The following is a 12,241-nucleotide window of genomic DNA, read 5'->3' as shown; positions in this document are numbered from 1 at the left end:
TTATTATAAAATACTATTCCTTCAGTGACGTACGTTACCATACTTTTGCGAATAGATTTTATGTATTTTTCTTCTTTTTTTGTTTGTTTTATTTTTATTTTTATGTGATACGTGGCTAGTTGAGTGTCACAAGTATACAAAGAGAACGGAAGAGTCTGAAAAGATATAAACGAGGGTAACAAGAAAAAAAAATATTTCATGTCTCTCAGTTGCTTTTTTAGAGGGGGTGAGAGAAATAATTATCTAAAAATAAATCCGCACTCTTAGCTGAAAGTAATTTACATCTTCACCAAAACAGCGGCAATATTTATGTTACTTTTTTTTTTTTGTTTTAATGTTTTCTGGCATGAAAATCTACGGCTAGATAAAACAGAATAAAAAAAAAAAAAGTTAAATAATTAAATTGATATTTTGAATTTATTATTAATAGTTTTTCTTTTTTTTTTTACAGAAACTACCGTCACTCAGCAATAGCAAAACATCGCGGGACACGACTGACAACAACAATGGAAACCACTCCGCCTCTAACAATAACCACAACAATGTACCCCTGCATGATCCACTCAACACAAGTGTCCACGTTGATGCTTATGGTATGTTAAGAAAAAAGTTTATTAAATAAATAAATAACAAGAACAATAATAATTTTGAAAAATATATGATGTGAATAGTAATAAACTATTAAAACATTTAATGGGATTATCAGACAATCATTTAAATACTTTAATATATTTGAGTTGCCTTCCCGAGTCGAAAAACTTGATCTGATTTTGGTCTAGATAAAAACAAAAAATTTAAGAAATAACTTAAAATTTTTATTTGATTTTAAAATAAATCAATTTTTCCGACCCGGGACATTCTATTCAATATTCAAAACTTTAGACTGTACAATAATATAGAAGAATAATGAAAGTGCAAAACGGGCCTTCTGAATTTTTTTTAAATTCGTACATAGGGGCAACCTGGAGGCATGAGATGATTCAGGTCATCCAAAATTGCTAACAAAAAGTTTTCAAATCTGAAATCAGCCTTCAAAATTTTTATTCGAATTATTTAACTAAAATTTCAAAATTTTAATATCTTAAATGAACTATTGATCGCTTCGTTACTGTTTAAAAAAAAACTTTTAATCTTTGGATGACACCAGGTGCCATTTTGACTCCACTCCATTTTCAATGGATTTTTTTTTTAATTTTTCCGTTAAAAATAGGGCTAGTCCCGTTACCTGTCAATTTAGACCTATAATTTTTGGAAAATCTACTCACACTGAAAGAAAACAAATCTTTTCAAATCATTATATATTTTTACCACAAGAAATTATTATATTAAAAATTTTCAATTTAATTCATTTTTGGTGTAAAAATTTCAAGATTTCATTCAAAATAACTTTCTTAATCGAAGAAACCCAAATTTATTTCAAGATATTTTGATCTATTTTTTTTTCTTTTGCAGTAATGTAAATGAATTTTTATTTTCTTCTGTCAAGAAAATGATTCCTCGCATTAGATATAAAATTAACCATGCAATAGGTATTTTTTTCTCAGTGTACGAGACCAAAACTATCTTAAGTTAGTCGATCTTTGACGTAAAATTTCGGTTTTTCTTTTTTAATATTGAAAATTTTGAAAATAGCGCGTAATTGAGTAGCGCGTAAAATCCAAAAAGTTCAACATGATAAAGGCTTAGGCTGCTTTTTAAAAGTAAGAACCGTGTTCCAGAATTTATTGGAAGAGAAATTTTGAAAACTATTAGAATAATGGTCACTTTTTCAGGCTGGGGTCAAAATGTCACAGTATGACACATACGTATTTTCACAGACATGTGTCATTTAAAGGTTAAAGTTTATTTCTTTCTATGTATGTTTCTAAAGTCTTGAGTAAAAGATTAAGTACTATTTATGATTTATTTATTCATTTGTTTGAATATATAATTGTCATAAAATCCCACGACCTTAAACTAAATTAATGTTGATTGTTAAGTCAATACATCTTAAACATTGTTAACTCTCGTGATAGCTACTTGTTGCTTAATTATCTTAAATGTCTTTCTTAATTATAATTACTGAATAAATACTGATGTCTCTTAAATAGGACGTAGATTACCCATGACACCACAAGAAGCAGCCAAATATTATGGCTCACGACTGACTGAGTACGAGCGTACTGAAATTGAAAAATATTCGGAGATTTGGTATTTAGGATTGTCGGCGTGTAAAATTCATGGTGAAGAGGGTGCAGAAAATAGTGGATATGACGATGATACGGGAAGTTACCATAAAATTCCGCACGATCATATATCTTACAGGTTTGTTAATTATTAAAATCAATACAATGACTTGTAAAAAAAATGTTTTCTCTTATAAATTTATAAATGTTATCTTTTTTACACTACTAGATATGAAATATTGGAAGTAATAGGGAAAGGAAGCTTTGGGCAAGTTATTCGAGCGTTAGATCATAAAACCGGACAGCATATCGCCATCAAGATAATCAGGTACATTAAATAAAAATATATATATTTTATATAATATCTTTACGCGTACACTGTTTTAAATTTTTATTTAAATTTAAAGCAAATTACTTGAAGTTATTAACAATTTCAAATCAGTCAAAAATATTAAGTATAAATATCATTATAAATTAACTTATTTTTACATAACTTTAAATTTCCAAGTAATAAACGTCATGAAGATTAAAATCACAATGTATTTTATTTTATTTTATTGAAATAATTATTTTTTTATTGTTCACAAGTCAATTAATTTTATAAATTTTAATAAATTTCCATAACAATTATCTTTGAAAATCGTAAAAGTTTTTAAAAGTGTAATATATAAATATAAGATATTATGTTAATAAATTTATAAATGTCTGTTTTCATAGAAATAAAAAGAGATTCCATCATCAAGCTCTTATTGAGGTGAGGATCTTAGATCATCTGAGGAAGAAAGATCTTGACGCGGATTCGCAACACAATGTGATACACATGCTGGAGTACTTTTACTTCAGAAACCATTTGTGCATTAGTTTCGAACTCATGAGGTATGTTAATTATAATTAATAATAATTTTTAACTTCCCGCTAAGAAAATTGAAAATTTTCAAAAAAAGGGAAGTTATTGGTTTCGTTCCGATTTTCGAAAATCGAGTTTTCATCAGATGTCGACGTTTTGAGGTCCTAGGAAGCTATTCTGATTACGCCCGTATGGACGTCCGTGTGTGTGTGTGTGTGTGTGTGTGTGTGTGTGTGTGTGTGTGTGTGTGTGTGTGTGTGTGTGTGTGTGTGTGTGTGTGTGTGTGTGTGTGATATGTTTTTTGTCCGACGATATCTTTGGAACGAATCAACCGATTTGAACGTAGTTGGTGGCAATCGAAAGGGCTCACCAAAACTTAGACTTGATCAGATTTTGGGGTAGATCGGTCATGTAGTTTACGAGTTATACGAATAATAAAAATTAGAATTTTTTTTTTTGTTTTCGGTTTTTTGCGTATAACTTATAAACCACTTGCCCGATTAACCTCAAAATATAACCAGTTTTAAGTCTTGTTGAGCCCTTTCGATTGCTACCAAGAACGTCCAAATCGGTTCATTCCATCCAAAGATATCGTCGGACAAAAATTATAATTCTTCAGTGAAGCTATGTTTTACCGACCTAACAAATTTTTCAGCTCGAAGAGCTCAAAAATTTACAAGTAATAATGTTTCCGAGCTCCCTGAGCTCGAAATAGCGGGAAGTTTTGGGGCTGGCCCGCAGGGTCAGGCGGTTTTCAGATTTTTTTTATTTTTAGTGAATTCAATGTTACAAGAAAAAAGAACCGAGACAAAATAATGGTGGTTTAGTTTAGAAAACTAACCCAGGTCTTCTATTATAACATTGAATTTACTTACAAAAATTAATAAATTTATCATCAAATTTTCTTATGGATATATATTATATTCGTGAAGGTCCTGGATGATTTTCCATTATAATAAGACGCCAAAAATTTAATGAACAAAAAATGATCTATGCCAAATATATGACCATACGCAATGCAAAAAATAAAAATAATTATTATAATAATAATAATTTTAAAAAACAATTTATTCTACGAATACAAAACACTTGAATAAATTGACGCTGATATTTATTTAATATTTTTATCTATTGATATCCATTACCGGAGATGATTACATTTATTTACATCGATCACGAGAATATTACTCAGGATAAATTCACAAAATCATTATTCATAAATAAATGATACAACAATACCTGACTTTTTTTCTCGTTATCGTAATAAAAAATCAATGGATTAAACACTGAAAATAACATTGCAAATAAAAATAAATTATAAGCAATAGCGTATTTGGTAAAATAAATTATTAATTATATTATGATATTAAATAAAAATAAATGTTAATTAATTTTATAGCTTGAATCTTTACGAGTTGATCAAGAAGAACAACTATCAGGGATTCAGTCTGAGCTTAATTCGTCGTTTCGCCAATTCACTCATAAACTGTCTGAGATTGTTGCACCGTGAGAACATTATCCACTGCGATTTAAAACCAGTAAGTTCAAGAAAATTAAAGCATTTGTCAAATGGGAATAGCCTAGAGCCTAAGTCTATATACATATATATATATATATATACGCGTCGTTTAACTTGAGAATTTCTTTATCTCGTACAACGTAAATGCGCAAAAACGAATAGAGAAACTATAGATTATATAGCTTCACATTAAAGCTCATACGGTTTTATAAATTTTTATGCTATAAACGTTCTTGTACGCACTTATAAGTCTCACTTGGTATTTTAAAAGTATTTATGTCCGTGTCTGATGACCGAGACGAAACCCGCACTACGGTATTTACGCGTATCTATGTATTACTTATTTTATTTTTATGTATTCATAGAGTAATGTATTACGTCTACACATTTAAAGTCATATAGCCACTGAATTTATTACCTTTAATTACATTATTTATCATACTTGAATCTTATTTATTTATATATTTTTATTTTATTTTTTTTTTTTTCTAGGAAAACGTTCTCTTGAAACAACGTGGCAGCAGCTCAATAAAAGTAATAGACTTTGGTTCATCTTGCTACAGTCATCAGCGTGTTTACACGTACATCCAATCAAGATTTTATCGAAGTCCTGAAGTGATTCTTGGATTACCATACGGTACTCCAATAGACATGTGGAGTCTGGGCTGTATTCTTGCTGAATTACACACCGGATATCCCCTTTTTCCTGGGGAGAATGAAATCGAGCAGCTCGCATGTATCATGGAAGTCTTGGGACCGCCGCCAGAATCGTTAATCTCTCATGCCACTCGTCGTAGACTATTTTTCGATTCCAAGGGCAATCCGAGGTGTATAGTCAACAGCAAAGGAAGAAAAAGAAGACCTGGCAATAAGAATGTTGCAATAGCGCTTAGATCAAATGATCCACTTTTCATTGATTTTGTCAGCAGATGCCTCGAGTAAGATTTCTTTATTATTGTATTTTTTTCACCATAACTGCATCGGAAGCTGAGATTCTTGCCCTGTTTAAAGGGAAGAAAGTCGTTCTTTTCTCTTATGAGAAAACAAATGATAAAAATTAGCGCATGCGTTATTCTTCCCGCATACAGAGACAAAAATTTAAACTGTCAGGTGCAGATTTGGTGAAAAAAAGTATATACACTACGGAGAAAGGTAAGACGTCCCAATTTCTGTGCTTGCCACCCTCGTCTTCGGCTCGATAGGAAATTACACGCGAACTGAAATGTCCTGTTTTTCTCCCTTGATGTGTAATATACTAATAAATAAAAAAATAGTATATTACACACCTAGAAAGAAAAGTAGGACCCAACCCGCATGTGATTTCCTAGCGAGCCGAAAGTGATGGTGGCAAACACGCAGATTGAGACGTCGTACCTTCCTCCGTAGGACGTATACTTTTTTTCAGCAAATCTGCACTTGAAAGTTTAAATTTTTGTCTCTGTGTGCGAGAAGAATAGCACATGCGCTAATTTTTACCATTTGTTTTCACATAAGAGAAAAGTACGACTTTATTCCCACTAAACAGGGCAGAAATTTAAACTTTCAGTGCAGGTATGGGAAAAAACATTAACTTTAATAACTAATTTATTAAATAAAATGATTTGAATTATTAGATGGGATCCAAAGGAACGAATGACTCCAGATGAAGCGATGCGTCACAAGTGGCTCAATACTTCCTCGTCTTCGCACTTGAGTACGTCATCGTCGATGGGTTCGTCGGTTGTGAGTTCAATGATTAATTCGACAATAGAGCCAAATCAAACAAGCCACAGTCAATCAGTCTCAGTTAGTGCACCTCGACAACGTGCAATAACGCTAGAGGATGAACAGCAGCAGTATAGTTTGTATAGACTCTATAGAGGTAGAAAGTGTGTATCGAAGATTACGGCTATTGATAGTACCGACAATAATACACTTGCAGTTAAAAGTAAACTAAACGGTAGTGCAAGTAGTCATGCTTTAGCAAGTGGAACTCAGCCTGCTGCCTCAAGACACGCATCAACCGGAGATATTGTCGCAAGTCTTGATCCCAATCTTGATGATTCTGGAACTTATTTACCTGCAATACTATGAAGCCGCGTGTGCGCCAGTCACTTCTGAATTATTATTTTTTGCTTCAGGATGTTTACTAGCGCACGTTTTTTTTTTTTTTTTTGTAATCAATTGTCCTTGGCAATAAACGGAACCGAGTTTAAACTTCTTGCTGTTTGGGACCGCATCATCCATTTCATTATCTCCTTACTGTGAGTTCCGACAATAAATACTTACCATCATAAAAAAAAAGTAAACCTTGGGCCGGTTAACGAAGACAACAACGATATTTATATATTTTTTTTTTCTTTTTTTTTGTTATGAAAAAAAAAAAAAGATAAAAACGCAACGAGAATAATTCCGGCCTGCAATGATGATAAGAAGTTGAAAGAAAAAAAAAACTATAAAGAATAAAAGAACGAACGAAATAAGCAGAATACGAGATTGTGAAGAACTTAACTGGCTCGACAATTTTTCCCATCAACTGAGATCGAGGTGTAATTACTGTTGTTAGTCACGCAGCTTGCAGTGAGAGTTAAGAGGCTAAAGTAGATCCAGGTAACAGCCTCACGTGTCGAAAAAAATAATAAAAAATATATTGCGAAGAAGGCGAGTGAGTGGAAGGGAAAAAAATGACAAGTGTCTACATGCATGTTTAATTATGATGGCAACAACAAAAAATCTATCACTCTGATTGTCAATTTTTTTTTTTATCATTTTTCATCTTTTTTTTTTTAATTCTGAGTGAACAAAAACCATGACAAAATAATAATCCAGATTTTATTTGATTGTATTAAGACTGCTGAGTGGACAACACGAATGATTTTAACGTCATTTAATCTTCCAAATAGTCGAAAAAAAAATTTTGCGATCTCGCGATAGATTTGCATACTCGCACATCTTCATGGGGATATATATCTATATATATATAGATATAGATTAATAAAGGCCCTAGTAATTTTATCATAACAGGGAAAAGTAAATTGTATCTTATAGTAGAATGAAAGTTTATAAATGTATCAAAACATGATGAATTGAGACAAATCTCAGAAGGCGAATGATGATGAGCAAATGATTGTGCCCAAGTTTCACGAGGCCTGAGTAGTCTTATTGTGATATTAATCTACCACTGTCTTACTTAGATCTCCGATAAGAATTAACCTTTAATAATAATTTTTCTTTAATTACTAACTATTATTATTATTATTATATTATATTAATTTAGTTTTTTTTTTTTTTTTTTTTTTTTCGTACTGTCGTCATCGCTATCACTATTTGCGAATGCAATATTCACAGTTATTAAAAATCAATAACTGTATCATTAAAAAAAAAAAAAAAAAAAAAATAGTAAACAAAAGAAAAGTAATTATCATATAATTATAATAACAAAGTATATTATTTTAATTGAGCTAAGCATGCGCTCATATACTTTATTTAGTAAACGAATATATTATATATATATAATTATTTGTTAATTATATTATCATTTTTTTTTTTTTCAATTGTAATGCCATTTTATAAATTTTTTTTATATAAGCTCAGGAATGATTTATAAATTATTAATGCAATCACGACCACTGCCTAAGTAACATTCGATTTATATAAAACAAAAAAAAATTAATTTTTTTAGTAATTAAAGTAATCTCATTATTTAAATAATTTTTCATTAATTGAAATTGTCAATAAATATGGGAAGACATCAGTTGCCTACATTGCTTTGGCCGAATTCATCAAATGTCTTCAATATTTTTTCGTAAATTATGAACGCTTACTGTCCAATTTCTTACTGCTCAGTTGTCTATTAAAATTTATTTTCTGCGGTTCTATTGCCTGCATAAATTTAAAATATATCATTTTATACACAGTATTTATAATTTCTAATAGAAAACTCTGAACTTTTCAGCTGCTATTGTGAAGACTATAGTGGTACTGATATTTTTCAGATCAGCTGTGTTTTTTTTTCTCAAGTGATCGGTCTTGAACGTCGATCATTTCTCCTCAACCAGTACTTGATTTTCTCAGCAAATAAATGAAAAGCTTCTCTACAGTAATTAGGGATTTCTTTGATTTGGACACACAGTTAAATATTAATCCATTGAACATCATGAAATATTCTTAAGTTGGTAATAGAATAGTGCAATAGTTTTTGTATGCAATTAAATAATATATTTTATATTTATGTAGGCAATAGAACCGTAGAAAATAAATTTTAGTAGGCAACTGAGTAGCAAGAAATTGAATAGTAAGCATTTTAATGTACGGATGAATATTGTAGGCATTCGATTCATTCAGCAAAAACAATGTCGGCAACTGATGCTTTCCCATACATAAGTATTACGTCCGGATAAAAAATAATTGTAAATTATTAGCATGCTACTTGTGTTTAATGTTTACTTGTTTAAATTATGTCTCGTTTATGATTCGGTTACAACTTTTTTTTATTGTCATTGTCATAATTAATGTCCTTGTAATTAATTATTATTTTTTAAAAATAATGTCGTCCATTCAGAATGTAGAGTCTAGAAAAAAAAGGTGTGAAGACTGAAATACTGTTGTCTGAAAATTTATATATTTCTTTTCGTATTCGCTTAATTCATGTCATATTTTTAAAATAATTGAATACTTTTTTAAAAAAAAAAGTATGAATGAAATTTAAAAAAAGTCTACAGCAGCTCAACAAAAAAAATATTTATTATTTCTGTGTTAATTTGTTACTTAAAAAAAAAAAATGTTTTTTTTTTGTCAAGTAAAATCCTGTAACTTAATATCCGTAAGATAAAAAAAATGACATTTAAATAAATAATTAAATGACGATTTAAAAATAAAAATGTCAATTGTGACGACGAGACAAGTGAATTTTATAAATTGTAGATCGAGTGACTGATCTATTTGTAATGACTGAAATAATAAAATAAATATTATAGTTTAAATTTAATTTTCAAATAATAATTAATGTTGCTGACATGTGTCGAGCGATTGATTGACATCGAGCTAAATTAATAATACGAAACAACAACAAAAATATAAATAAATAATTATGTCTTTTTTTCCCTATGGAATCATCTCGTTCTAGTTGTTATTATTATTATTATTATTATTATTATTATTATTATTATTATTATTATTATATAATTAATTATCATTACTATATCTATAGTAAACTTGTATTTTATTGATAAGCATTAAAATTTTAAGAGACGTGTTTCTAAAAAACGAAATATTAAAAAAATAAAAAAAGTTGTGTATAAAATATCAAAAAATGTAATGACTTCAATATGCAGATTGACAAAAAAAAATACGGAATGAAAAAATAAACAATGAATTAGGCAATTATTATAAATGTAGATTTAAAACAAAAAATGAATAAAAATAAAAAAAAACTTTTTTTTTTAATAATAAGGAATTAAATCAATAAGCGGAATCCTAAATAAAGGAGACGATACTCTCGTATATGTACAGTCACGTGCTTAGGTGTTCAATTATATACAGCGGGAACAAAGTATGTGTATAAAAAAAAAAATGATAAATTAGTGGTATCTTCTTTAACATACTTACTATCATTACTCAATACCAATCCAACCTTTACGTACGCCTATTCTAATTAAAACTTAACGAAAGAATGATATTAAAATAATTGTGTGAATTTTTTAAAAATAAATCTCTGTAATGTGTGCAATACATCTACGGATTTATGGATAATAAATAATTAAATAAATGGAAGAAAGTTTAAAATAAATTAAGAAACAGCCCGCGTAAAAAAAAAAATGCGTTACGAAAAGATTCCAAAAAAGTTCGACGTAGAACTTCTAGACTTGAACAGATTAGAATTTTGAGCGGAACTTTTTTTGAACTTTTGGAATTCATATAGTAAAACAAAAATGTATCTATGATTTTATATGAATAAATTTTGAAAACTTTGAACTTTTTATAAACGTTTTTTGATTCTCATGGAGCCATTGGTTTTCAATGGAAACTTTCTCAGAACGAGGGTAAAATGTAGTAAAAATGTTCTTTTTTGACTCAGAATTTGCTGATAAAATCTTAGGTAAACTTTTTTTTGTTACTGTCAAAATTACAAAAACTTAAAAAAAAATTTGACTCGAAGTTCTGATCTGTCTCAAGTTTAGAAGTTCAACATCTAGAATTTTTTGGAATGATTTATTTTTTACACGGGAGAAGACAAGAATTTTTTTTTTTTTTCTTTAACAGCTGAGGTATAAAAACCTTGAAGACTAGTCACGAACAAAAGGACAAGATCGCGGCTAGTCCTTTTGGATGATGATGATAATGATAATGTATTAGACGCCTATCTACCTAATGTGCTTTATATACTCGTATATTGATAACAATTGACTTTAAACCATTTATGTACTGAGCTAAATTAATATAATACTGAATTATAAATAAACTGAGAGTATATGCATTAATAATTTACGTATGTAAGTGAAGTTAGAAAATTAATTTTAGATTAATAAACTCTCCCTTTTTTTTTTTATTTTTGTTATTAAAAAAGAAAATTTTATCAAAAAATTTGTAAGATTTTTAACTAAATAAAAAAAATCGATAATGAAGAAATAAAAAAAAATAGTCGGCGTTAGAATTCGTTAGGACAATCAATTTTAAATTTATAATTATTAATTATAATAAATATTTTAGTAATTTAATAAATATAAATAATTATTAAAAAATGCTGCCTATTGTCTGAGGGAGAGTTTTGTTTAATGTCATGACCATTAACGAAATAAACTTTCATTAATTTAAAATAAAGTAAAATAAACAATTAATAGATTAAAAAAAAAAAATTATGTAACAAACCGGCCTCTAAAACTTCGGGCGGTACTACAATTAATACTGTGTGTCTCTTTTTACGGCTGCCAGACGGCCTGTAAATAAATCAAGTTTAAAAATTTTAAAAACGTTGTGAAAGGATAAATCTCTCCCGTAACATGGTCGTGATTTAGTTAAAAAAAAATATAATAAAATGAACGAATGATTCACACGCCGTGAAACGAATGATGAAAAAAAAAAAAATTAAACTAAAATAAAATAAATTTGTGATTTATAAATGTAATAGATTTTTTTTAAAAGCTTTTTTTTTTTACAAAAAAAAAGTAGCTTGACCCGATATCTGTGTATAGTTACGAGAGAATTCGTCGTCAATTTCCGCCTGACTTTAATGTAATATAATAATGAAGAATTGATATAATTGTAATGTTTATTATTAAAAGAAAAAAAGAAAAAAAAAGTGACTATAGTGTGTAATAATAGTATGATACTAAAAAGCATCATCATCTTTTTGTATCATTTGTTTGTTTGTTTTTATTATAATTACTATTATATTATTATTATTATAAGTTAACTATTATCTTACTGCGTTTGTCTTTCATTATTAATGTAGACCTGTCTTATATTTAAACAAAAAAAATTAAGCGAATAAAGTAATTACGAACTATAAATAAAAATAAACAAGAGTTGTAGAAAATAATATACATTTTAAAAATATCATTTAAATATTAGATATTAAAATGTCAGTTTAATCATTTAATTGTGCGAGAATATTTCATATTATAATAATAAATATAAAATATTATAATTAAATTATTACTTTTTTTTTTTAATATTACAGTCGACTACCCGTCATAAGCCTGTCCGTTGTAAGACTCTTCTTCTCAATCAGCA

General features: G+C 28.6%; 1 protein-coding gene across 2 annotated transcripts in view; it reads left to right on the top strand.

Moving 5' to 3' along the window:
- The window catches only part of LOC130678329 (probable serine/threonine-protein kinase dyrk2), a 130,480-nt gene extending 118,819 nt beyond the window's left edge, over positions 1-11,661 (top strand). For both annotated transcript variants that reach the window (XM_057485514.1, XM_057485513.1), the window contains 7 exons: positions 452-593; positions 2,091-2,304; positions 2,395-2,493; positions 2,883-3,041; positions 4,412-4,550; positions 5,024-5,469; positions 6,145-11,661. In XM_057485514.1, coding sequence (XP_057341497.1) covers positions 452-593; positions 2,091-2,304; positions 2,395-2,493; positions 2,883-3,041; positions 4,412-4,550; positions 5,024-5,469; positions 6,145-6,604 — 1,659 coding nt within the window. In that variant the 3' untranslated portion in view covers positions 6,605-11,661. The remainder of the gene's footprint in view (positions 1-451; positions 594-2,090; positions 2,305-2,394; positions 2,494-2,882; positions 3,042-4,411; positions 4,551-5,023; positions 5,470-6,144) is intronic.
- Positions 11,662-12,241: the final 580 nt, after the last annotated feature.

Source organism: Microplitis mediator, chromosome 1, assembly GCF_029852145.1.
Source record: "Microplitis mediator isolate UGA2020A chromosome 1, iyMicMedi2.1, whole genome shotgun sequence".
In the NCBI taxonomy this organism is placed as follows: domain Eukaryota; kingdom Metazoa; phylum Arthropoda; class Insecta; order Hymenoptera; family Braconidae; genus Microplitis; species Microplitis mediator.
The sequence above is the reverse complement of the archived record's forward strand: the minus strand, read 5'-3'. Positions and strand labels throughout refer to the sequence as shown.